This window comes from Ambystoma mexicanum, chromosome 9 (genome assembly GCF_040938575.1).
Source record: "Ambystoma mexicanum isolate Mex_15411 chromosome 9, UKY_AmexF1_1, whole genome shotgun sequence".
In the NCBI taxonomy this organism is placed as follows: Eukaryota; Metazoa; Chordata; class Amphibia; order Caudata; family Ambystomatidae; genus Ambystoma; species Ambystoma mexicanum.
The window spans coordinates 1,322,439,621-1,322,464,568 of NC_090931.1; the positions used below are offsets into that span (position 1 = coordinate 1,322,439,621).

Sequence of the window (24,948 nt, forward strand, 5' to 3'; positions counted from 1 at the left end):
TTTGTAGTCTGCCTTCCCCGAATTTTAATCTAGGTGTTTTTTCATCTGCAGCAACTTTTATTCTGTGTCCAGTTGTGTAGAGTGCCTCCCCCCGCCTCTCGCTCCCCCGCCTTTCACTCCCGCTCCCCTCCATCTTTTTATTATTTCTTGCACTTATTTCTGTTTTTGCGCGTCTTACTCCACACCCTCCCCCTCCCCTTGCTCCTTTCTTCATGTTTAGCTTTTGCATTTTGTAACGATCGTCGGGCACGTGCAATACTCCTGTCATATGTTGTAACAGTTTTGTATTCCTCCTGTATTATGCTAATCCTTGTCTAGCTTCTTGTCCTCCCTGCTTTGGAGCGCTTTGAAACGTTAGTGTATAGGCTCTTTAAATGACCAATAAATAAATAAGAATTCCTAGTCTGATACTCTTCATTTACAAAAGTGTCTGCTCTAGTACACGGGGTCTCTTTATTTTCTTTAATGCTTAATACTTTGAAAACAGATTTTGTGTTTTTATTTTATAGTCTTGTTTATTCTTCTCTGGTTCAGAATTGGCTTGGCGTTCTTTCTTCATTGGGAATGTTGTTGTGGCCAATAAAGATCATACACGCTCTGGTGCATGGAACACAGGGGCTTTATTGCCAACAGGTACACAACCTAAGTCGCAGTGCCTCACTGTGATCTGTGCTGGTAAGTCATAGGCTTACTTGGTGCTGCAGGGGATGTAGTGAGGGATGACATGCCGTGGAATGGCTGGGCCGGTGTCGGGAGCACCGAGGCTGCAGTGGCATCTCTCAGCCACCAGCGCTCAGTCGTGTTGTGCCCCGCCTTCCCTTAGTCTGTCATCTCGCGAGCGGTCAGGTGAAACTTCTCGCGAGCATGTCATCTCTACAAATGTCTCCTAATTTGGGGTTTGTTCACGTTGTGCTGCACTCTTAAATTTCTGCAGTCATATTCCCAAAATAGTTCAAACCTGTCTACATGCGAAGCCCTTGCCAAGTCTCAGACGTTAGGGCTGCTGTTCATGCCCAGGTTATCCCAAGAGTGGACGGCGGGAATGGATTACTTTTGGGTTTCCATGCTGCCACTCTGGCTCCTGCTAAATCCCTCAATTTGTTGCCAGATCAGTGACTGGTAATTGGACATTTGATCATATTTCCCCAGTGTTCCGTGAGCTGCACTGCCTTACATTAACAGATTGAATTTAAGATCTGTTCTTTAGTTTATAAAGCGCTTCATCAGGATGCTCCCTCATTTCCATACCTCTCTGTATAACTAGAATCCGTGACCTTAAAAGGCTTCAGACCCCAAATGTAAGAACTCAAACTTGGAAATCAGGATTTTTCTGTTACTGCTCCCAGGATTTGGGACGCAATGTCAGTTGGAGTGCATACCTGTTCTACCCTTCAGAAAAATGGTTCCATGCAATAATGTCGCCACAAAAATCTCGCCATGCAAAAATATTGCCGAAAAATGGCCATTTTTTGTGGCGACATTATTGCATGGAACATGCGAGGGGCACCCCCGCAACCCCCAAACTTTATTTTTTTTCTTTTTTCTTTTTTTTGCCCTTGTCCCCATATATATGGTCACCCATATAATATCGCCACAACCTTTTCCCGGCGATATTATTTACGGCGACCATATATATGGGGATAATATTAGCAGATATCAGAAATGCTCTGAAAACCTTCTTGTTTAACCAAGTGTTGATGCTTTAATGATATGGTTTGTTGCTGCTGTATAGTTCTGTTATTTTACAGTTGTTTATGAATATATAATATTGTAAGGTCCTTTTGGGTTGGAGTGTGCTCTATCAGTGCAATGAATAGTCATTATTTTAGATTTTTGATTTTTGGATAGCATCACACGAATAGAAAACTGTGGTGGGAAAGAAAAAAAGCAAGTTAGTCCGTAGATGGTTTTGTATTGACACTTCTACCGTACCTCTCTCGTTCTTCTGGTGCAACTTGGCACCCTTTCAATCCCATTTCGATCCGCCTGATTCAGTATTTAGTAAGGCACCAGAACCAACATTGCATTCCCTTCAGCTGCTTGTCGCTGTCTGTATATCCGTCTTCAAGTCTGGTATTATGTTTTTGGTGCTCCTCTGTGTGCTCTTTTATGACCTTACTCATCTATTGGGCTGTAAGATAACTGTTATCCCCCAACTCTACAATTTGAGTGCTTTTTTGACTACTTTAACTTTGGCACCAAAATAGTTTCTCAGGGATTGTCTTTGGGCCAGGGAAGTAGGGTGGTGCTCGTAAAATTCAGTTATTACTTTGAACATTTCTGATACTTTTTTTTTTAAACATCTTTTTATTAGTATGTCAATAAATAAACTTCATCACATTGCAATACAGAGGTGTTTACCAAAACCATAAATTATCATGTCAGTTACAATTTGTCAATACAAGTTACAATTTGTCAATAACAAATAACAGCTAAGAAAAAAAAACACCCACTCCTCATTTTAACTCACAACTTATACACTTAGTCATATAAGGCATTCAATGGTCTCCAAATTAAAGCATAATCTTCCTCTTTATCTTTCGCCTTGATTTCTGATGCATTGGAACTATGAGGTACTCAAAGTTTCAGTTTATCCCTTTTGACTGATTCAATTTCAGAAAAAGCCAATGTTCTGACAAACAAGCCAGGAAGTCAAATATTACCACGGGTTGCACTGTTAATATGGGGCTTCTTGTTGCAGAGCCTCAGACGTGTTCTTAGACTTGCTGGCGATTTTCTTTTGTGCTCATGTCCCTTCCTGGCTGTTGCCAGATTAAGACTTCTACAAATGCTCTTTAGTCCTTCCTCTGCTAAGACCTGGAAAAACTGTATTCAAGAGAAGTCTACAGCCAGTTATTTCCATTTTTTTCATGATTCATTTACTCCCAAAATTTGAGCATGTGAGTATTTTTAGTCTTTGAATTGTGGGGCTTCCTCTCCCGAAAACGTAACTGAAACTGCATGGTTTGGTTTTCTGCATAAGGGTTTGTTTCATCTTTGGTATGATCCCATTTTAATGCGTTCTCTGCGGTCAGCCCCTTATCTACCTGGTAGGTGGAGGCACTATTTTATTAGGTTAATGAAGCACTTAGTTCCACTCTGAGGGTCAACCGGGTACCCCCGGTTATGCTCCCTCATACTTTGCTGGAGCTATGCCAGTGTTGAATATGCACATAAAAGGTGTCGCACTTTAGGCTATAGAGTACAATGAGGCAAACCAAGAGCCTGAGAATCTGAGAGGAATACCAATCGACCCATCTTCAATTTATGATACAGTTGGGACCTCAAGGTGGTAATCCACAGACTTCAGAAAACAATGTGGCTGCATAGATGGATATAACCCTCTCTGACAGACACTCCACCAAACTGGGTTACGTCCTATTGTCTCCCAACCTTCTCAGCTGTGGAGTTCCCCAGGGCTCAGCTCTGTCATTTTGGCTTTTTAATACATATATGTGCTCTTTTGCATCTTTCATTCTGACTGTTTTCAGCTATATACTCGTGAGACAAAACAAATTTATTTTCCAAGATGATTTTGAGGGACTGTACTTCAAAGTTTGCAAAGCTGAAGTTTTACTTTTTAGCACAGCCCGCTTAAGTCTCATACCTTGCATCCAAATATGTCATTCACCCTCCTATAAATTCTCTGGCTAGGAACAGAACGTCAACCACTACATTGATCAGGGTTACTGAAAAGATTTTAAAGTTGGGAATGAATCGTTTTATATTTTAGGGATTAAAGAAAGTCATTACGATTCCAATGTTGCTCATTTTTAGTAGAGTAAAATATATTACAACTTCTAAATAGGTATCGTTTTGTACTGCATACATCTTTGCACCTAGTAATTCATTCAAATGAAAACATGCACATTTCAAATTTTACCTTAGTTACAATGAAACTCCTTCTTTCCTCTGACACTTCTGTGTGTGGATAACTGCAGGGTAACATAAATAGGTGTCCAACACTTGTGGACACTCCAGTCCTATGCACACCTATTATACTGTCAAAACTTATAAGAAAACTGTTTTGGAATTCTAGAATAAACGGTTAGTTTGCAACTTTCTAGAAAGATACTGAATCAAGTCAGTATTTTATTAACAATTCATATAAATAAGGTAATCACATTTCCATTCATGAGTACATTTCCATTTATAAAACATCATGAGAGCAACCTACAAATGAAGAAAAAATGCAAATGATACAAAATAATTTCAATTGAGCTCTACGCATTTCGAGATAACAATCTCTTCTTCAGGAGCTACAAATCAACTCTTCTCTAATTTTTGACAATTTCAATCTATAAACAAATATGAAAGTAGAATGTCAGGTACCTCAGCTTTCTAATGCTTAAATCTTTTGTGACAAGGGATAGTAAACTATGTAATACTTCTCCTCATAATTTCATGTGGTGTGAAGCATAAGTCATCTGAGTGCCTAGTGCAGCTGCGCAGTGGGAATGAGTTAATATATATATATGTCACCTGTAAATGACATGGTAGAGAATTCTGAATCTAAATTGTACTAAAGTTGACTGATGTCAGGAAAAATAAAAAGGATTTACCTTTTTACGCCTCATTATTCGAGCATGTAATAACAATTTTGTGATTGTGGTCATCTCTAGTATGTAATCCTCACTGAATTGTAGTTCATCGTGATTCCATCTACATCGTTCGGCCTGTGGGGAGCATTAATCTCTGAGTGGACATATTAGCATGCTGTAAGTGTCTTCAAATTTAGAGTACAATACTACTTACACATTTCTGTGGCTTTGTTCTAGTCACTGTGCGATTGCAATTAATGGCTGTCAAAGACGGTTATTGGACCGTAGTTTCGGCGTTGCCACATGAGGTGTCGATGAAATACAGAAATCTCGCGAAGTATGTTTAACCTGGTGTATCAGGTTAATTATTGTAAACCTTATTGGAAGAAGCTTACATAATATGATCTGGCCGGCAGTGTACAGCCGAACCCTCTTGATTGTCTGTCTGGCTGTTCATGCTGCTCGATGCTTGGCAGTAGTAACAAAACCGTTCCTAAGCAATGTTGGACGTTATAAAGGACGTGATGTAGTCATGACCATTACGTTCTGTGAAACATGGAAAATGTAGTTATTAGAGTGTGAACCGTTCACACATGTTTGCAATAGGCAATTTCAATCGAGATGTTGAGGCATGGATGATAAATGATTGTATGGATTCAAATAAATAATCACTTTATCAGTTACGTGATATTGTGAAACACCCCCATAAAAATAAGGGGATTTGTTTGAAGATACAGCCTCCTAATCTATCACTGATATTAGGCCATAGATCGAGATTTGTTCATTCATAGGAACTATGTCAAGGAAAATTCCTCATTCATCCAGGATGGTTCTAGGGAGTCAAGTTTATGGATCTAAAACATCTCTCTGCGTGTGATCAAATTGCTGATATTTCCCCCACGTGGTAATTGTCTCTAGAATTACAAATTTGAGCTGTGCTATGGTGTGTTTTCTGAGTTCACAGTGTCGATACACTGGTGACTTGACGTTCTTCGTTCTGATGTTTGATTTGTTTTCGGACAGTCTTTAATTTTTTTGTGTCGTCTGGCCCACGTAGTAATAGCCACATGGGCAGATGAGACCATATTTGCTATCGCAGGTGGCATACTGTTGAAGATTTACTTTTTGTTCTGTATGAGGATGTCTTATGAAATCTCCTTTTTGTACGTTTTTGCAATGGCAACAGTGGAGTCAAGGGAACGTGTCGTATTTCGGTTTATGCATAAACAGTTGTATTCTGTTGTCAAACCTTTCTGCTTTAACAAGGCTGTCCTTAAAATTTTGTGCTCTCGTATATTCCGTTAAAGGTGGTTTCGGAAATAACTTGCATAGTTGAGGGTCTAGTTGGGTGATTTTCCAATTCCTTTAAGTATGCTTGTGATCTGAGTACTTTGTTTTGAAAATTTCATCCGTTAGATCAGTGGAGCATCTTCACTCTTTTTGTTTTCATCAATAGGCTTGCTCGATCTTGCTCATTGCTCTTGAGCATTGCATTATTCAGCACATGTTCAGGAAAACCTCTGTCTAAATCTTTGTATTTGTTCCCCCGCTGCTTCACTGTATTGGGTCTCATCAGAGATGATTCTTTTTAATCTAAGTAATTGATTGAAAGACATAAAGCCCATCCGAGCTGGATCAATCCGGCCATGGAAACATTGAAATAGCATCATATTACATTTAGGGACAGCACTGTCCTCCATTGATTGCCACCAAAGTACTTGTCAAGCTCAAAATGTTAAATGGCAAAATCACTACCTTATGGTTTACTAGGGTTTGGGAAAGTATCTTGGTTTAAAAACACAGCTGATACATTTACAGAGATCCCAGCTCACTGGGGGCAAGCTCACCATACCTTCCTTCTGTGCCCCCTTCAAAACAACACAAGTCATTTGAGTGAGGGTTTGTTGCTTGCAGAGCTTTAAGGGTGCCTTATAACCAGGCTGTGGCCTGATCCTATGGGATGCCATGCTGCATGCTCAATCCTCCAACCATGGGATCATCTCATATGGGTCTCTCCCCTGGCTCCTGCCCTTGCTCACTACCTACTCCCTAGCCCGTTACATTGTCTGCTGACTTCCAAACTCCTCTGTCTTCCTCCTACTGCCACCTCCTGAAGTCTCTTCTCATCCTTTTGTGTCTTGCCACCTTTACTCTTCCCCGTCTCTTGCCAAACTCTTTCCTGGACGGCCTACTTGCTCCAAACACCTATTACATCATCCTCCAAACACCCAAAATCTCCCCTTGCTGGGAAATTCCATTTATACTATAGCTATTCGTCTTTTGGGGCTGGTCTGGGGTTAAAGAACTGCACATGCGTTTCATTATTGCAGCGCTGTAAATTGTTATTGGGAAATCAGTAGCTTCTGCCAATTATGCATTGGCTGCATTCCTCATATAGGAGCTTGTGAATACCTGGCGAAGGTAAGTGTGTTTTGCCCACACACCTCAACTCCCACTGGTGTAGCCTATATCCCTGTGCAAGATCTGTGTTGAGGCTAGATTGTGACTTTAAAACATGAGTTTGTACATGCACTTCAGAATCCGTGGAGCTGCTTTTGAATTGAGACTCATGGTAAGCAATGTTAGTACTTCAGAAATGTCACCATATAACCTTTGAGGCAGCCGGCCCGTCCATTTCGCTGAGCAGACCTTGGAAGGGTGTAGACTTCCCTCTGCAATGTTATGGGTTGTTAAGCAAGGCCCTTAAACGGCTCGTATCTCAGTCTGGTATTGGATAGTCCCCTGCCCAGTGATGGGCGTTGGATGCATGTGCAGGGGAGGATTCCCATACAACCAGTGCCATCATCCATTAACCTGTGGAGGCCCCAGCTCTTTGGTCACCCCACTAAATTTCCCCAGAATAAGACGGGGCACTTTGTCACAGTACCTTGCATCAGTTATCCGTTTGTCATTGAGGCGTAGTGTGAGTCCTGTGATGACCTTCAAACCAGTGGAGGATGGTGTCTTTGAAGGTGATGGCTGGTCAGTTGGTCTGTATTAATTGTCCGGAATTCTGTCCATCATGGTATGTTACAGGCTGGTATGGGCTGGACATCTGTGGTATGTTGGGTGCGGTCAATGTGTTACCTTTATATTGTCCATCGTTCCTGTGGAGAAGTGGATTGATCAAGTTCTGGGAGGGCAGATGATGCAGTGGTTTCTCGGGGCGAGGAGGTGCTCTTCCTTTTGGATGGATTTTGTTCAGAATATTTGTGCCAATGGCACATTTGCAGTTAGCAAGATCCTGTGTATACCAAGGTGTGGAAAGCTTATATTTTTTTAGTACAAATGTCAGGTGTGCAGGGTTGTTGATCGACTGATTTATGGTATGGTTGAGTGTGCTGAGCTGAATGTTGATGATCTCTGAGTGGACGTTCAAGGGGGCCATGGCGATTGTTTCCGATCAGTCCGTCCATGGGGAAGTTATTGAAGGAGTGGAGGGGTGTCGTGGTTGATTTGGGTTGACCTGGATAGTGGGGGCGACGGGGTGTGGCTGCTGCAGTATTGGTGTGGCTGTGTGGTCTGTACATTTCAAGGTGGAAGGAAGGCAGTCAATGGCTGGTGATATGAGTACTAGGTCAGGTATATTGACTTTGTTGTGGGATGGTTCTGACATGAGCTACTTAATGCCTAATGGTGTTGGCCAATTCAAGTAGTCTCATCTATGGTTTTCGTGGTGTCTCGTCTTCGGGCAGATTCTGGTCCCAGAGGAAGATGTTGATTGTATTCACAGATGCTGTTGTGAGGAGGCCTGTGGCTTAGTTGGAATGGTGAGATTGTTGAAGTGGTCCATAGATCAGGTGGAACATGACTGACTGTGATGGAAATGGCAGGTTAAGAGTCTTATGGACGTGGTTGTGTTGTGCTCCTGGCATGCCTAAGTTCTTGTGGATGACTGCAAGCCACCCTCTAGTCTTCTCTGCAGTCCCTGTGTTGAATGCAGTAACCTCTGGGAATCGGGCCAGCCAGGATGTTTGTTTGTTTGTTTTTGTTTGTTTATTAATTTGTATAGCGCACCTGACCCAAAGGTATATGGGCGCTTAATCTTCGAGTTACAGGCAAGGTAGGGTACAATTATACAGTGATGAAGCAAAGGTATACAAGACAGGATAGCAATTCGTGCATAGACAGTAATATAGCAATTCGTGCATAGACAGTAATATGCTGGCATGGTGCAAAATACAATCAAGCAGGAGGTATGCATTCAGTCGTGGTAGGTTAATTGTTGAGTAACCAGGTGATGACCTTAGTTCTGAAAGGTTGGAAGGTGGGTGTAGATTTGATATCCAGTGGAATGGTATTCCAAAGTTGTGAAGCCAGAACTGGGAAGCTGGAACCACCACTTTTGAGGGAGAATTTGGGCACAGTCAATTGTAGTGTATTAGAGGATCTAGTGGTTCTAGTGTTCTGTCTTAGTGTGAATTTGTTGGTGAGATAGGGCGGGGCAAGGCCGTTGAGTGCTTTATAGGTGAGGCAGATAGTTTTTAGATCTATTTTTTGTTGGATGGATAGCCATTTGCATGCGATTCTGGTAGCCGAAATATGTTCTCTTCTGGGAATATTCAGGGCGGCACGGAGTGCATTATTTTGTATAACTTGCAGTTTATTGATTACCGTTTTGTTGGCACCTACGTAGAGACTATTGCAGTAATCTAGTTTAGATTGTATAAGTGCTCTGGCTAAGCTGAGGCAGTTGTTAGGGGAGATCAGCGGTCTACAGGCCCTGATTAGTTTGCCTGTGTAGGCCGTGGCTGAGGCAGTCATATTAATTTGTTTGGCTAGGTTAGTGTTCGTGTCGAGGTAAAAGCCAAGGGTTTTTACACTCTTGGCGATAGTGATGGTGTTGCCGTCAATGGTAAGGCTAGTGTAGCTAGGACTAAGTTTCCGAATGGTGTTGGGTGAGCCGACAAGGAGCAGTTCAGTCTTGTCATCATTCAGGCAGAGGCCATGTGTGGCCATCCATGCCTGAATGATGGAGAAGACTTCATTGATCCAAATGGCGTCCGAATTATAGTTGCCGGTTAAGGTGAGGAGTATCTGGGTGTCGTCTGCTTAGTTGGTATAGGTGACACCCAGATGGTCCAGCTTGTCGAATAGGGGCTTTGTAAAAATGTTATACAAAGTGGGTGATACACACGATCCTTGTGGGACACCACAAGTAATAGGAATAGGGTCGGCCGCTGCTAGGGGTGAGAAGACCCGCATGGTCCTATTGTCCAGGAAGGATTGGATCCATGAAATTGCGGAGTGGGAGAAGTGTACTGCCGATGACAGATGGTTGCACAGGATTTTGTGATCAACCTGATCAAAGGCAGCGGATAGGTCAAGAAGAAGGATGCCAGCTTTACCTTTGTCTTTGAGGTCGTCTATCTGGCACTTGAGATCGACCAGGGCCGTTTCTGTCCCGTGTTGTGGACGAAAGCCGGACTGGCGAATTCCTAGTAGATGGTTTGTCTCAAGGTAATCCTGGATTTGTAGATAGGCCACTCTATCAAGAATTTTTAGTAGGAATGGGACAGTGGTGATGGGTCTGTAATTTGTGGGTAAATCTGGGTCGAGGGTAGTTTTTTTTTAGTAGTGGTAGGACCCAGGATTGTTTTAGATTACTAGGGACCGAGTTATCAGAGAAAGACAGGTTTATTAATTTTGTGATGAATGGGGAGAGATCCCTTGCAGCATCTTTTATAATCTGAGCGGGGACAGCTGTCCCCCTTGCAGTGTGAAGACTGGGGTGAGCTGTCCCCCTTGTGTGTGAAGACTGGGGTGAGACCGTTCTCTGTGACCACGTTTGTATATAGGAGGGAGTTCTGGTGGTGCTGTTGCCAGTGTTTTATGAATGTACTATTGTGGCGTTGGTGTGCATTGAGGTTGAGTGTGGTTGTAAGGTTTGTTAACGGTAGACCCATTGCTGTTAAATAATAAATAATAAAATATAAAAAACTAAAAGAAAGCTGATGCTAGAATTAGAATGCCAGGATAATCCCATGTCACATTCTGGCATTTTGATGAATTAACATCCCTACCTACATTAGTAAAAAAAAAAAGGGACTAGGAGGAACCATCCGACATATAAAGATAATGCTCACGGCAGTCACGGTTTGGTAAATGCAATTGGACGAAAAGTAAATTATGTGTAATTAAGTACTCGTGTGTTGTCAACCCCTCTCGTCTGCCACAGGTTGAATGTAGGAATTGTATAATATCTATGGTTATTAGTTTGGTTTCTTAAATAGCGTTTTTAATGTTTTATAATATAACCACGAAAGACATTTTTATATTAAACATATGCATCTTCCTTAAATTGACATTGTTAGTCTATTGCAAACATGGATTAATAGCTTTCTGCAGATTTTCAGAGTGAACATTGTTCGTCTTGATGATTTCTAGTGCAGTTAATGTCCTGGAGCAACACAAAACAAACCTTGCGTAAATGTTCCGTACTGAGGCCCAGTAGATCTGAATGTGAAACTACCTGGATTGACTGTTCCTGATTGCCCGATATAGCCTGGCAAAGTGGTAAATCAAACCTAATACCACTGCGCCCTTCTGGACACGTGAAAGGGCCAAGAAGGTCACTTTGACGGGACTGCCTCCAATGAGTTCTGGGGCCATGTGATAACCTGAGGGTGGAGCAGTGTGTGCCCACACCCTCCTCTGTCTTAATCCGGGTCCCTTGGTATCCCCCACACTCCATGAGTATTAGAGACCGACATCGATCAGCTGAGAAAGCTGCACCACCAGCATGTCAGTGTTTTTTGCCCTGGCTTCAAAGTACCAATCAATTTGCCATACGCCATATATACATGGGGCACACCCCATGTGTATGCTGCCCCACCCACTTGCTGCGTGCCTGCGCTTTGTGCGCAGGCTCCTGCCCGTGATATTTCTACACCGATGGGAACCTCCACTTACGCTATTGTGTTTCTACATATGACAGTCCTGTCGATTGGCATCCTCCTAGGGAAAATAACAACGAGGAACTATTTTTCAACGTGTTGCCTGCAGCATCCAAAGACATTTGGACACAAGTTTTTGGTAAATTTGGATCCGGCTCGATGAGCCATGCTATATGGTATTCCTCGATATATTTGATAACTGATGCGTACGCATATATGAATTGGCAATGTGTACATACTAGAGTGTATTGCTAATGAATTATTTTTAAATGTAAAATGATCAGCTACAACCTAAAAATGATAATTGAATTTTGGAATAAACACGTCTATTTTGTTTCTCCTTTAGGATATTTCTCAACGTCTCGCAGAATGACAACACTGCTCTCCGTCGCATGAACCTGAGGTCCTTCTTAATGGCCCCGCTGCAGAGGGTGACCAAGTATCCCCTTCTGCTAAGCCGTATCCTCAAAAGTACCATCGAGTACCACCCAGATCATAGCAGTCTATGGGAAGCGAAGAGCCGGATCGAGTCCCATCTAGAGCACATAAACATGAAAACAAAGCAGGAGGGAAACACGTGGACGCTACGTTCCTTCCGTAGAGAAAGCAGGAAGAACCGAGAGGTCCTAAACATTGAGATTCGAGAGACCGCTATCAAGACAGTTGGCTGGTTGAGAGAAGAGACCAGATTCATTATGGAAGGGGCACTGCAACTCGCGCAACCCACCGACGGCCAGTGGGTCCGGAAGGGAAGCAAGGTCTTAAAATTCCAAAATCTGCAGGTCTTGCTCATGGCAAACATGAGGCGACACTCCGAATCCAGCCTAGAGGGCCCATCTCCAGATAGTAGCCCCCACCAGGGACCGGTGAAGGATGCCGTGCTTGTGCTGATCCGGGACAAGAGTAATGGCAAGTTCAGCCTTCTCAGGGAACCTTTGCGGCTCAGTAACTGTGTGGTTTCGGCAGACCCGGACTGCGATGACACTTTCGAACTCCTTGAAATCAGACGGGAGGCATTTGTCTTCCGGGATGGCGACAAAGCACGGACACATCATTGGTTCCGGCAAATAAAGAGGTATTCCAGAGAGCTGGGCTCTTGGAAGAAGCGACGCAATGCCCTACCCAACATAATGATAAGCACAACCCAGGGCAGATTTTGAACATCAGACAAGGGCCTGGTTGTGGGAGACATTATTGTCCAAACACTGAAATCCTGTTTTAGCACAAAAAGGACATGTTAAAAAAGCACTGGATATTGTAACTGTACATGGCTTTAATCATTAATTTATTCAGCTTCTCAGTGATGAAACTGCGAAGGTTCTATAGGGACACAAAACATTAACAATGTGAGTATTACAGTGAATGAAATGGCACGTTGGTAGTTCTTATAAGCACTAACCATGTTGAAAAAAGGTTACTCGAGAACACTATGGAAATGTGATCGATGGGCGCAGCTCATCAGTGTTAATTAGCTGCTGCCATCTAATGTGTTCATGAATTCAAGGTCAAATCTGTCTCTATCTGATGAAGGGCAGTGTAATTAACTTAATTACGGTCTTCTGCTTGACTGATTTAAACCCCCCCTCCCTCTTCCCTTGCAAGTGTCTGTTATTGAAGAGGATCTATGTGTGCAAAGTAAATAAAGCCTGCCCTGCTATACAATCGGACCCGTTTAGGAACATTTTAGGACGAGGGGAAGCAGCAGCCACGGCCAGCGACAGCAGGAGAGACTGTTCTGAACTGGCAACGCCGCTCCACTATGTGTGTAGCTCTGCAAGACCTTATTTTTGCCCACCAAACTTTGTACACTTCCCATCATTTTCATTTTGCAACCCGTTTATGGAAAGAAATGCACAATAGCTTAGTATGTCTTTGGTATCGGGACCCCTAGACTCATCAACAATGCTTAATACACCTTTGTACATGACCCACTCAAATGTGGACGCCGCTGTTCATAGGATGCTAGCCGGTGTCCGTCAAACATTTTTCTTTCTTTTTTTAAAAGGAGCAAATTTAAATTGTATTGTAATTTATTATCATAAACCTTTTTTTTCAATGATGTGAGATGCAGTGTTGGTTCTTGGAAAATACTGTCTTATCTAAAAACAATCGTTAGCAACGTTGGAGTGGTGGATTTTCAATTCATTGTGTGAAGCAAAGAGTCTGACACTTAGTATAAAAAAATATGTTTTACTTTCGTTTTCCATACTAGCCTTGTGCCAAAATAAATTCAATGTCCCCCTGGTTCGGAAGCCGGGATTATAGTAGCTCCAAATGCCTTGCTGAGTAAGGACACAGATTGGGAATTATTTTCATATTTCATTACAATGTGAACTGGAAGACCTTGATGAAATGTGTTTTGCACCTTGGATATGGCTTTGAAGGATTTGGAGACCAGGTAGCCAATTGGTGTATATTTTCAGTGTGCCTGTCCTACTAGGACTTTGCTTCTGAAGGACATAGACATGTTGCTGTCTCCAAACTCAGAATTTATCAAATGTAAAACAACCTTTTCAATCTTTAGTTTTTCGAAGCAATACGGATGGCTATCTCAATTTATGGAATTAGAGTTCCAGGCCAGTGTGTTCTGAAGATTCCTAGTGACATTGTGACAATTCCTAGTGACAGCCTTCTATTTAGAATAGTTGTAACTGTTCCAATGCATAGTAACGTTAGAACTTCGGAGTAAGGCGTAGCCTTCATAAATCTGGAGCGTGGACATAGGGAGATTACAACATGCAAACCGAATTAATATTTCAGGCTTGCAGAGAATAAACACAACATGCACTAAGCGCAAAGCTAATACGTTAACAAGGTCAATGGTAATTGGTGGCCACTAAATAAAATCCCTGATATCAGTTACTTTGCTCCAGAATGTAAGAGAACTGGTTAAAGCAATGCTCCGCTGGCAGCTTGAGACCTAGGAGACTGCTTGTCCTGCACCATATTCACTGCACATTCTTCTCATCACCTTGAGGTGCATGCATTGGAGGGAAGGCGCGATTCGGTTTAGTGGTGGGAATCTAGGGACATCTCTTTATTTTTTTTTATTTTTATTTTTTTTAATTTAATTTAAGTAGTTGAATTATTCTTAGTTTACAAATGAATATTTCACTACAGTAATTTAACTTATTTACAATAAAAATATCATCGTATTCATACACCAATTACAAATGTATACAATGCAAATATAACAAAAGTATTAAAATTCTGATTTCATTCCCAGACATTTTCAGGATTATATAATCCTCAACAAAAATAGAGGACGAATAACAAAACATGTTTTCCATTTATTTCCCCTAATGAATCCGGTCCTCAATCAAAATCATTGCAGAGTTTGTTGCACATTGAAGATGGTAAAACAATATTCAATAATTGAACAATTGCAATTTGTATTGTAATTCTAGCATTAGAAAATAGCATTTGCCATTTTTCAAATGATTCTGAAATACTACTTGGCCCTTGAAGCATCTGCTTTCACGCTATTTAATGCCTCAGTCAACTAATAGATGTTTCAAAGTTTCAGTTTGGGTGATGTTTAAACAATAACGGCAATAATTTTGCTCACAGAAGATAACTTTTCTCCGAAATAGCACGTCACGAGTTTCCCACAGGTTCAGTCCAAATCTAATATATTCCCTGCAGAATACTATACAAGGATATTTGACTAAATAATCAGCCGTTATCCCATGTCTTTTATTTCCAAACAAATGGATATCAAAATCTTTGTGTGATGAGCATTTCATAAAATGTTCTGCCCAGTCGTGTTGGAATATTTTGGTTTTTGCTCAGTCGGGATTTTCCATCAGTAATTGGATTATGATGCTTACATTGCTTAAGACATCCACAGTGTAATCACGCCATTTTTGCGGGTATTTGCTTTTTGATGTTAGTAGATTATGGGCTGTGATTTGCATTATAGATGGTTTACCTAGATTTTCCAGGGACTTGCGAAAATAGGCACACCTCTTCCAATATACGTGTGAGTTGAGTCCTAATTCATAACGAATTATCGCAAGTGGCGTGCTATTTGGTAGTTGTAAAACTTGTTTCCAATATGACGCCTCGATACAGTCCCAAAACTTGCGTTCTTTTGACAAGATGGCTTCAATGCGATATAACAATATTGGAGTGACTTTCATTTTATCATACATAATTTGTTTCATTGAAAACGTACCAAATGTTTTGATTAGTATCTTAGATTGAGCCACCAATGATTGTAACTTAGTTTTCAATTCACACATATATTGCATCAATGTTTTATTGTTTTGGATTGATACTCCAAGATATTTGTATAGGAATGTATTTGTTAATTTGTGCTGCTGCAGATGCCATTCACTTCTGCATGCTTTAGAACCTCGACTGGGATTACAGCTAATGGGTCTTAAAATTGATACTGAGATTATTTGCTTGGGCATACGCATCTAATCGATCCAGCATATTTTGTAGCCCCATTGGCGTCTGTGACGGGAGGACCAGATCGTCCGCGTAAAGCAGGTATGGTACTTGCTGTGTCCCAATTTTTGGTGAATCTCCCACACAATCTGTGAGATGATCACCAATATCCAAAATGTAAAAGTTAAACAGAAATGAAGCTAAGGCACAGCCTTGCTTCAGGCCTCTGTGCGTGGCGATCGGTGGTGTAAACGTGCCATCTAATGAAACTCGCACGCGCATTAATGTATTGGTGTGAAAAAGGGCAATTAATGCTAGTAGGGAGGAGGGATAATTTTGTTTTCTTAATTTTGTCAAAAGTGCAGCTCGGTCAATCGAGTCGAACGCGGCTCTAAAATCAACGAATCCTAAATAAAGTGGTTGTGATGACTGATGAGCTTGGATCATTGAAAGTGCAAGTATGTTAGGAATTGTGCCCAGGCCCTTCACGAAACCCGCTTGAAATGGATCTAATGGTGAGTATTCTTCAGCCCATATTTTCAATTCCTTGAGTATTATTCTGCAGAATATTTTTCCCGGAGCATCTAACAATGAGATTGTCTTCCACCACCATGTCTAGCAGGCCGTTTAGATCTTTAAAGAAACACTCATCACTTATGGCCACAGGATTCCAATACACGTTCAATACAGCATATTTGTCCATACCCACATCTACTCTCACCAACATCATAAAATCATTCGGCATTGCCCATAACTTAGATGTGAGACCATGTTTGATTTTAACAGCAGTTACAAGTCCTGACATGGGCCTCCCGAATGTTGACTTGATGGCAGGATTCAAGAATACTTCATACCCAACCCAGATTGGGGCAGTAAGTAACCAGGTTTCCTGCAAAAGTACTTGTTCAGTTGATGCTGATTGGTATTCATCAGGTGCTTGAACCCTCGTGAGTTCCAACTAACGAGGGAAAAAGGTTGAATGCTTCCAGCATGGCTTAGTTACATCTGTTGCATATTACATTGGCAAACACACTGGCCATTTGAAATGGCATAACCTCCTGTTTTATCTGTTTTGGAATTTGTTTGGGCTGACTCTTAATAGAGGCGGACACTTGTGAAGAGATTTGATCACTACTCAGATGGAAACCTAATTAGACAGAGGTTCCTTAGCACTCCAAATTAGACTCTGTACTACTCTAGAATCCATCCAGAGTTTGATTACATTCAGATTTTTTTTATCAGGAAATTCAACCAAAGCCAGGTCATTCGATCTGATATCTTTTAATATTTGAATTTCCGAGAATATGGCCATTGCCGCCGTACGATTTAAGTCATATTGGGTGGATGGAGGAGGGTTGCAAAACACTAAAGAAAACTGGGCTGGATTGCTTTTGACTTTTTCTTTTTTCAGAGTATTGCTCTTTGGTATTTCAGTTTTTGGCACGCTTTGCTCTGCCAAATTGGAGGTCTTCTAATTTCCCAGCGCATTCTCAATTAGGCGAGTGAATAATCCTGAGAGCTCATTCATCGTTCTTGTGTCGTTTGCTAATGACCCAATTGACTTACTTTCTTGGTGCACACTTTGCTTGAATATTTCTGGTTCTGATGTATTTTGACTCTCAGGGGTGGAGTTGTGTGACTGGCAGAGCTCAACCGCAGAGAGTGGTGTATACTCAGGTACTTTGTTGTATATTTCAATACAGGGTTGCGCATACCCCGACATATAGGCATCAATTGCCTTTCTCATTTCGCCTTTTTCTTGATTATTAGTAGGCGCAGCCTTTCTGTTATTTTGTTGGGACATCCCTTGAGTAAAACTACAAGATTTCCCATTGTCATCCACAGTTGATGCGTCAACTTGGTTTGGTTTCCTCAGCATTATCAGAAGTTTCTCTGATGGGGGGGTAGTCTAGCGCATGGTAGGTTGGAAAAATCCCAAGCAAGTTTTCTTTTTATTGAGCGTTTGTAAGGAATATTTCTTCTTGATAGCTTGAGATACTGCTATATTATTTTTTTGGGGTAATGATATCATTAATGAAGCGTTTCGTTGACCCATTCCCCTGTTGTTTTGGGGTGCTCCTATTTTTTTTTGTTAATTTTGATTAAAAATTTTGACTATTTTTTGGCAACTTTTGCTTTTTGCTTTCTCTTTAAGATCTATTTTCGGTGACTGATTTTCGTCACCTGTTTTAGTTTGATTTCTTTTTTTTAGAAGTCTTGGAAGTTGCCAAATTGAAGATAGAATAACGTTTTCCCTAGGTGGTTGCTGCATGTTCCTTAGGTACCTTCGCATTTGGATCTTGTGACAATGATTCAGCGTTCCATAAGGGATCATATGTAATGGTACTGATACATGGTAGGATACTTGTAAACTCAGTACTTGCTCCACTTTTTGGGGGTAAGGGAGTTTGCAACCTTTCCTCATTCTGATTATGCGTTTGGCATACAATAGATCTCATGGGTGCGTTATGTGACAGCGCTAAATGATTGGACGCCACATGTGGATGTGTTCCTGATTTCGTCAAACCTTGTATGGCAAATATTTTGTACATGAAGGCTTCTTGTACTATCAATCGAATTATATATTTTACCAAGTGTTTGGATGGCTAGATTCATTGCTTGTAAAGTAACCTCTATTGTCCACTCAGGTTTGTGTGTCCCTATAGATGTATTAGTTGCATGTGTATTTGTTTGAGTCCTACTGATCTCAATGCTTGCGGTCGTAGTGACTGTTTCTGATGTTTAGTGCGAGACTTCGGTGAACATTAGAGGAGATTTTGAGAGAGTTTCAGATAGCATTTTGTCAGAGAATACAGAATCATTAAGATCTAAATCAATAATTGCAACGTCCTTTGCGGACAGCGTTAAATAGATGGACTCTGTTGTTTGTGCTGTGACTGGTATATTCTCTAGCATTTCTGTGTCAGATATTGATTGATGGGCACCTGATTTCTTCATGGAGCAATCGTGTTCAATTATTTTTGGCATTTTTTGTTTAATCAAAGGCCTGTCAGGCAGTTCAATTTGTTGGGCAGATGGCAGAATCATTTCCAATCTACTTTTGGCTCTGTGGGCCGATAAGGAACCACTGCAAAACATTCTAATATCCATGTTGGGCGAACCCCCTCTAACTGCTTTGTTTCTAGCTGGCGTAGAATTCAGAAGCATAGACGCATGAGGGGGATGCAAAGGGTTCATTGAGTTAAATGGATTTTGAAGGTTAGATGGCATACCTGTTTTCAGGGAGAGAACCTTTGTGCTGTTATAACACAAATCAGTCGCCTTGTTCATAACCGTCAATGGTTGTTTCACTCACCCTCAATACTATGCAAAAGTATCCAGGAAGCCCCTCCCACCGCCTCCGCCACGAAGAGGCAAAGAGGTACTTGCAGGTACTTCGCTTGGTGCGTGCGCACAGCTGTTTTTGTAGTCAGCAAAGATGAGGGCGTGGCTTCAAACATTGCGAGAATATAAATAAGCAGTTATTACTATGTTTCTCTAATTATTTAAACGTTTTAACGTTTAGAGTCTCTAGTCAATTGCGAATGTTTTTTTACCGTCATTCCATTAAGGACAGCACACACAGGACGATACAGCAGACAAAAATGACGGCTGATCCTGAGTCCCGAAAGCAGCGTCCCGAAGCACATAGGTACTTGCAGGTACTTCGCTTGGTACGCGCACATCTCTTCAGGGCCTGCACAGCACCTTAAGTAGCTTGAGTGATTTGTTGTCCTGTGGGATGATCTAGCTTGCTCCGTTGCCCCTTTCCTTGTACCCATTGAGTGATTTGTTGTCCTCTGGGATTATCTAGCTTGCTTTGTTGCTCCTTTCCTTGTACCCATAGTGCAGTCTCCATGAACTAGTAGGACCCATATTTAATCTAAGTCACTATAATTAAGGTAAGCATTGTGTCCAGACGGGGCTAGTAGCCGTAACCAATATACAGACATCAGAACACCTCAGGAAAGTGCTTTTCAGCTTCTTTTTTAATAAATAATGAGGCAGGTACACCCTCAGAAATTAAATTGTGTGTCCAGGATAGCAAGGTTTAGTGGCTGCACTAGTTGAATGATTATCTTGTACAAAGCTAAGTTTAAACTTTGTGAATTCTTGAAAGCTACAAACTGTTTAATTTCTGAATAAGATGCATTTCTAACAAACTATTTAATAATCGCCACGAATTGCTAACTTCTTGCAAAATACACACACACATATATATAAACTTTACGATTTCTTTCGGGTTAATGGGGGTTTGCATGTACAGAACGTTGCTCTTGGATAGTGGTGTGGCCAGAGTATCCACACTCGGACCCCTCACACCATTATCTGTTTTACAACTGTAGCAACACCGCAACAGTCACTTTAGCTCCCATATTCACTGGCAAGGCAACCATGTAAACCTAGTCTCCAACTGTGTTTTATTTCGTACAGTTCTACCATACATGTCAACTTCTGCCTCCTCGCACTCTAACATAAAAAACAGTTTGGATGGAGGTCATATGTGTATGCATACCCCGTTTGCCAAGTATTCATGTTATATGCTTATGTTATCATGCAGTTAGCCATCTATGACCATCATATGTGTAGGAACACCGTTTGACAGACATTGCCATCGTATGCTTAGGTACTGAAGACAGGTATCCCCTTTGTTCGCAGAGGTATTCATTTGCCAGTGTTGCCAGACATTACCATAATTTGTCATGTATTGCCATGACGTACTTAGCAAACCATGGTTAATAATGGCAATATCTGAGCTAGTATGCATGTAGGTATCACTTAGCAAAGTATTTACACAATTTCCCAGCTGCTGCCATCACATTCCTAATTTGTCAGTTACTAGACATTAACATTAAAGGACAATGGGGCTCATTATGAGTACAGAGGTGTGGAAAAAATTGGCGGTGACAGAGTGGTAACTCTGTTCCATCACCTCACGCTCACTACAAGTTAGGCGGTGAATCGGTAGATTAACCTCCAGTGAAAATCGGCAGAATTACCGCTGGTGGCAATTCAGCTGCAATCCCCATGGAGTCCTATGGACTCCAATAAATGAACAGTAACACTGCTTAAATCCGCTGGACCAGGGTAACAGTAATTCTGTCTGGTGGATTCACCACCAGAATATCGCCAAAATTGTAATGAGGCCCTATGTTATCGTATCATTTGTCAAAATTGAACAGGTGTTTGACGACACAAACCTGGCTCCCCATTTGAAAACCACTATACCATCTATAACTTAACTCCCTCAACCCTCTGACCCGAGCAGAAGTGCAAATCCTGCACCCCACCACTCCTTACTGTGTTTAAGGAGGCTCTCCTAATACCTACTAAGAATATGCACACCGCCAAGCCCAACTACTATGTCAACGTCATTTGCTTTTCTACTCCCGCCATCACAAACTCTCCTTTACATGCCACGCCAGGCTGACCTCAACCCGCCCTTGATCTACTTGCTCCACCCGATTAGCTAATGCCTTTGCCCTCTGTCTAATCCAAGATCTTTATCGTCTGCAATACACTGTCCGCCTTCCTGTCTCTCCCTCCTGCTTCATTCTTTTTCATTCCCCAGGCACCTCTACATTCTATGCATGGGATTTATCCTGGCTATGCTCTTTCTCATGTACCTTGCCCACTGAGTTGGCCCTAATCATGTACACAACCAACGCGGTGCACTCTGTTGCCTCGCAAACAATCAAAGAATTCTCACCATTAACTTGTTCCTAGTTCCCCTCCTGCTTCAAGATAGCCACTGTTTATGGTATCCTCAAAAAGCCCTCTCCTGACACGACAGCCATGCAAACCTTTGGCATCTCTTTTTTGTCTGCCACTAATCCTGGAGCATGTGGTTTTTCAACAGTTATTTGGACATTAACAAAGACTATGAACATCTCTAACCTGCGTTCCACAGTAGTCCATCCATAGAATGGCCGCAACCCATGTCTCCAACTCTTACCTCTGCTCATCGTTTCCAGCTCTCGCCTGTTCCCGTCCTTCATGACATCTCTGCAGGCTTCAACATGGTTAACAATCGCTCACCCCTTCTGACCATGTCTAACCTTGAAATCCAAGACACTGCTCTTGCTTGGTTGGAGTGCCCGCAGCTCCATTTTTGATGCATCACCATTTACCTTGTACACCTCCTTTTATGGAAACCTCCCCTCCTTCTACATTCAAATCTTCTCTTTTTTTCCTGCATCCATGGACATTTGCTTAGGGTCTCTGACTCTTCAAAGAATGAAGTCCTCTGTCACCTGACCCATAATGCCCCACCCCACCTTTTGCCAATATATCCAACCCAGCTTCTGCTCCCCTGTCACCCATAGCTTGCTGTCCTGGGGTTCTCTTTGAAAGCGATCTGATGTTCTCCTCCAATATGTCATCACTGCTACTGCCACTGCTGCAAGTATGAACCTGTGAAACATCAGGAGAATGTTTCCACTCACCTAACATGTCATTAAAACTCTTAACACCACTTTGGTACTCAGTCTTTTGGGCCACCCTTGCTACTCCTTTGCACCACTCAACACAATTCTCAGCTTTGCCACTTGCACTAATTATAACACCCCCCCCACCAACCCACCCATCACCCATGTCTCCATGCCTCCTACATGCTGGCCATCTCTCTATGCACAACCAGTTTTGTTACAAAATTGTGATGCTAGTCTTCAAATTTTATCATGTCAGTGTCCCAGCCCTCAACCTGACTGTCTCTCTTGCTGCTCTCCTCCTTGCTCAATCTTCGTGGCTCACTCACCTTGTGCATTCTGTCAATTGCCCCACTCAGCCTCCACCACTGCAACTCCCTACCCCCTAATATCAAAAACATCTCCAACTTGTACGGATTGAAGTCTGCCCTGAATCTCCATCTCTTACACTGGGAAAGGAGCCTCTCACAATGTGCGAATACATTCGTGCACCCTACATGAGCTCCCCTTTCCAACATTCACTGTATATAAGCTGACATCTCCCAGTAGGTGGTCCTCTTTTACACTTTTTTTTTTTCTGTCCCCAGTTCTTGTTCTGTCCTTCACCTGTCATCTCCCAAATTGTCTTGGGTCAAGTAAGTTTGATTGCAAAGCATCCACTTGAGAAACTGCCCTAGGTACTGCATGCATCACTGTGCAGATTTCTTGTCGAAATACCATGTAATTAATATATAAATACTCACACCATTGGCGATGCTAAGTATTGTCCTAGCGTGCTGAGGTACTTGCAAAATTTGTCAGGTACTGCTATATGCCCATGTACACTTTTTCCAAGTATCTCCATCATAGACCTAGATCCTCACACCATTTGACGGATATTGCCATGCTAGGCTCATGTGCAATAGTTGATTGGTATTTCCATCTTATGTCTCGGTATTTGCTCTATATGCCAGATATTGCCATCACAACATAACATGGACTACCTTTGAATGGAAGACACAACAAACAAACTAGCATCCCTGAAAGCAACATCTTACTCAAATGAACTCTTGCTATCTTACATCCTCAAGGAAACCCAAATTCCCCACACTTGCACTCATCAATGCATGCCTGATTCTTACCCTTTCCGCACTACACTACACAAATAGTTGACTCCTCCCCCTAATCAAGAAACGAACTGTGTAGCCTGATTGCCTCACCATGTACCATCCCATCACATTCTGGCCTGTTTTAGGCAAGATCCTGTTTCCATCCTACTTCAAGCCTGCATCAAAGGCAATCACTTCCATCAGTCAAGCATCAGATGCAGCACAGATACAGCCACCATCCAAATGGTAGACTATGCATTCTACTTACTCGATGACCAACGCTGCTGCCTCCTGGTACTCCTTGATCTCGTTGCAGCCTTCAATGCAGTAGCCCATTGAGCTGCTGCCAACAAGATGCACACAACCATCAGGGCATCTCAGAGAATATCCTCAGTTGGTTCAACTTCTTCCTAGAAAATCATAATCAGTTTGTCCAAATGGATACCTTCAGATCACTACCTAACCAATCCCCTCTGGTGGGCCACAAGTATCCATCCTCTACTTTCAACCTGTACATTGATGCCCTGGAAACCCTCCTCCCCAGCCACAATATCCACATCCATCAATATGTAGACGATGCACAACTGCAACTATAAATATCATCTGTCAGACATCCGCCAACTCAAGGCCTCCCTCTTCCTGATCCAGGCTTGGATGGTCATTGCCTATCTCAAACTGAACCTCACAAGTAAGCAATCCTTCTCTTCTCCTCGCCAAATAAAAAGAAAAGAAATGTGAACACCCCCACATTGAGACTCGGCTATTCATCAAGAATCTTGAAGGCTTCATCTTGCTCCACACCTGATATTGCCCATGGACAGCCACCGCTTCATCAAAACAAACGGGGAAAAACCTAGCATCGGGTCAACTATCCCTGCTGTGAAAAAAGCAGGCCCTTCTTACCAGACATCAACTCTGCAGGCCGTGCTGCTTTCTCACCCAGATGGAGTAAATGACCTGCTGTCCAACCTATTCACGATCACGCTTGTCCAGCTTCATTGCTACCATTACAAGCACACATCGCTTTCATAGCCATCTGCATCAAATACAAAGTCGTGATCATGCATGCTCCCTCACACCTGGAAGACCTCACCATTTCTAGTTCTCAGTGCAACACCAGACCACCGAACCTGAACAGACTACAGTAGTACAAATGCAAAAAAGAAACAAACGGGAAACAGGCATTCTTTATCTATGCCTAGTCTCTTGAACTGCATACACATCACCCTTAATAGCTCCTACTCTCATGCAATTCAGAAGGGTAATCAAGAGCCTTCTCTTCAAGGGGTGCCTTTTACACAACCTTTAAGATGCAGCCTCCAAACCCATCCAGCCCAGTATCCATCCTGACAACAATCCTTTACTAACCTCCACCCAGTTCCACCCCAAACCACCTATCGGCACTGAAACATATTCACAATTAATTTAGAATGATCCCTACATTGGGGGCGTGGCCTGGAGCGCCACCGATGAGGCAGCTCCATTGATGGCCTATGCGTGGGTCCACGGCTTTTACTGAAACTTTTCTGGTTCCTGCTATGCCTGCTGCCAGCGATTCATGAGATGAGGCAGAGGAACTTCCCCTGCATCCCCGGCTGCA

The 24,948-nt window shown here is 42.2% G+C and overlaps 1 protein-coding gene across 4 annotated transcripts in view; it reads left to right on the plus strand.

Moving 5' to 3' along the window:
* LOC138489101 (uncharacterized) overlaps window positions 1-13,496 on the plus strand; it is a 501,288-nt gene extending 487,792 nt beyond the window's left edge. For all 4 annotated transcript variants that reach the window (XM_069616698.1, XM_069616695.1, XM_069616697.1 and 1 more), the window contains one exon: window positions 11,784-13,496. In XM_069616698.1, coding sequence (XP_069472799.1) covers window positions 11,784-12,597 — 814 coding nt within the window. In that variant the 3' untranslated portion in view covers window positions 12,598-13,496. The remainder of the gene's footprint in view (window positions 1-11,783) is intronic.
* Window positions 13,497-24,948: the final 11,452 nt, after the last annotated feature.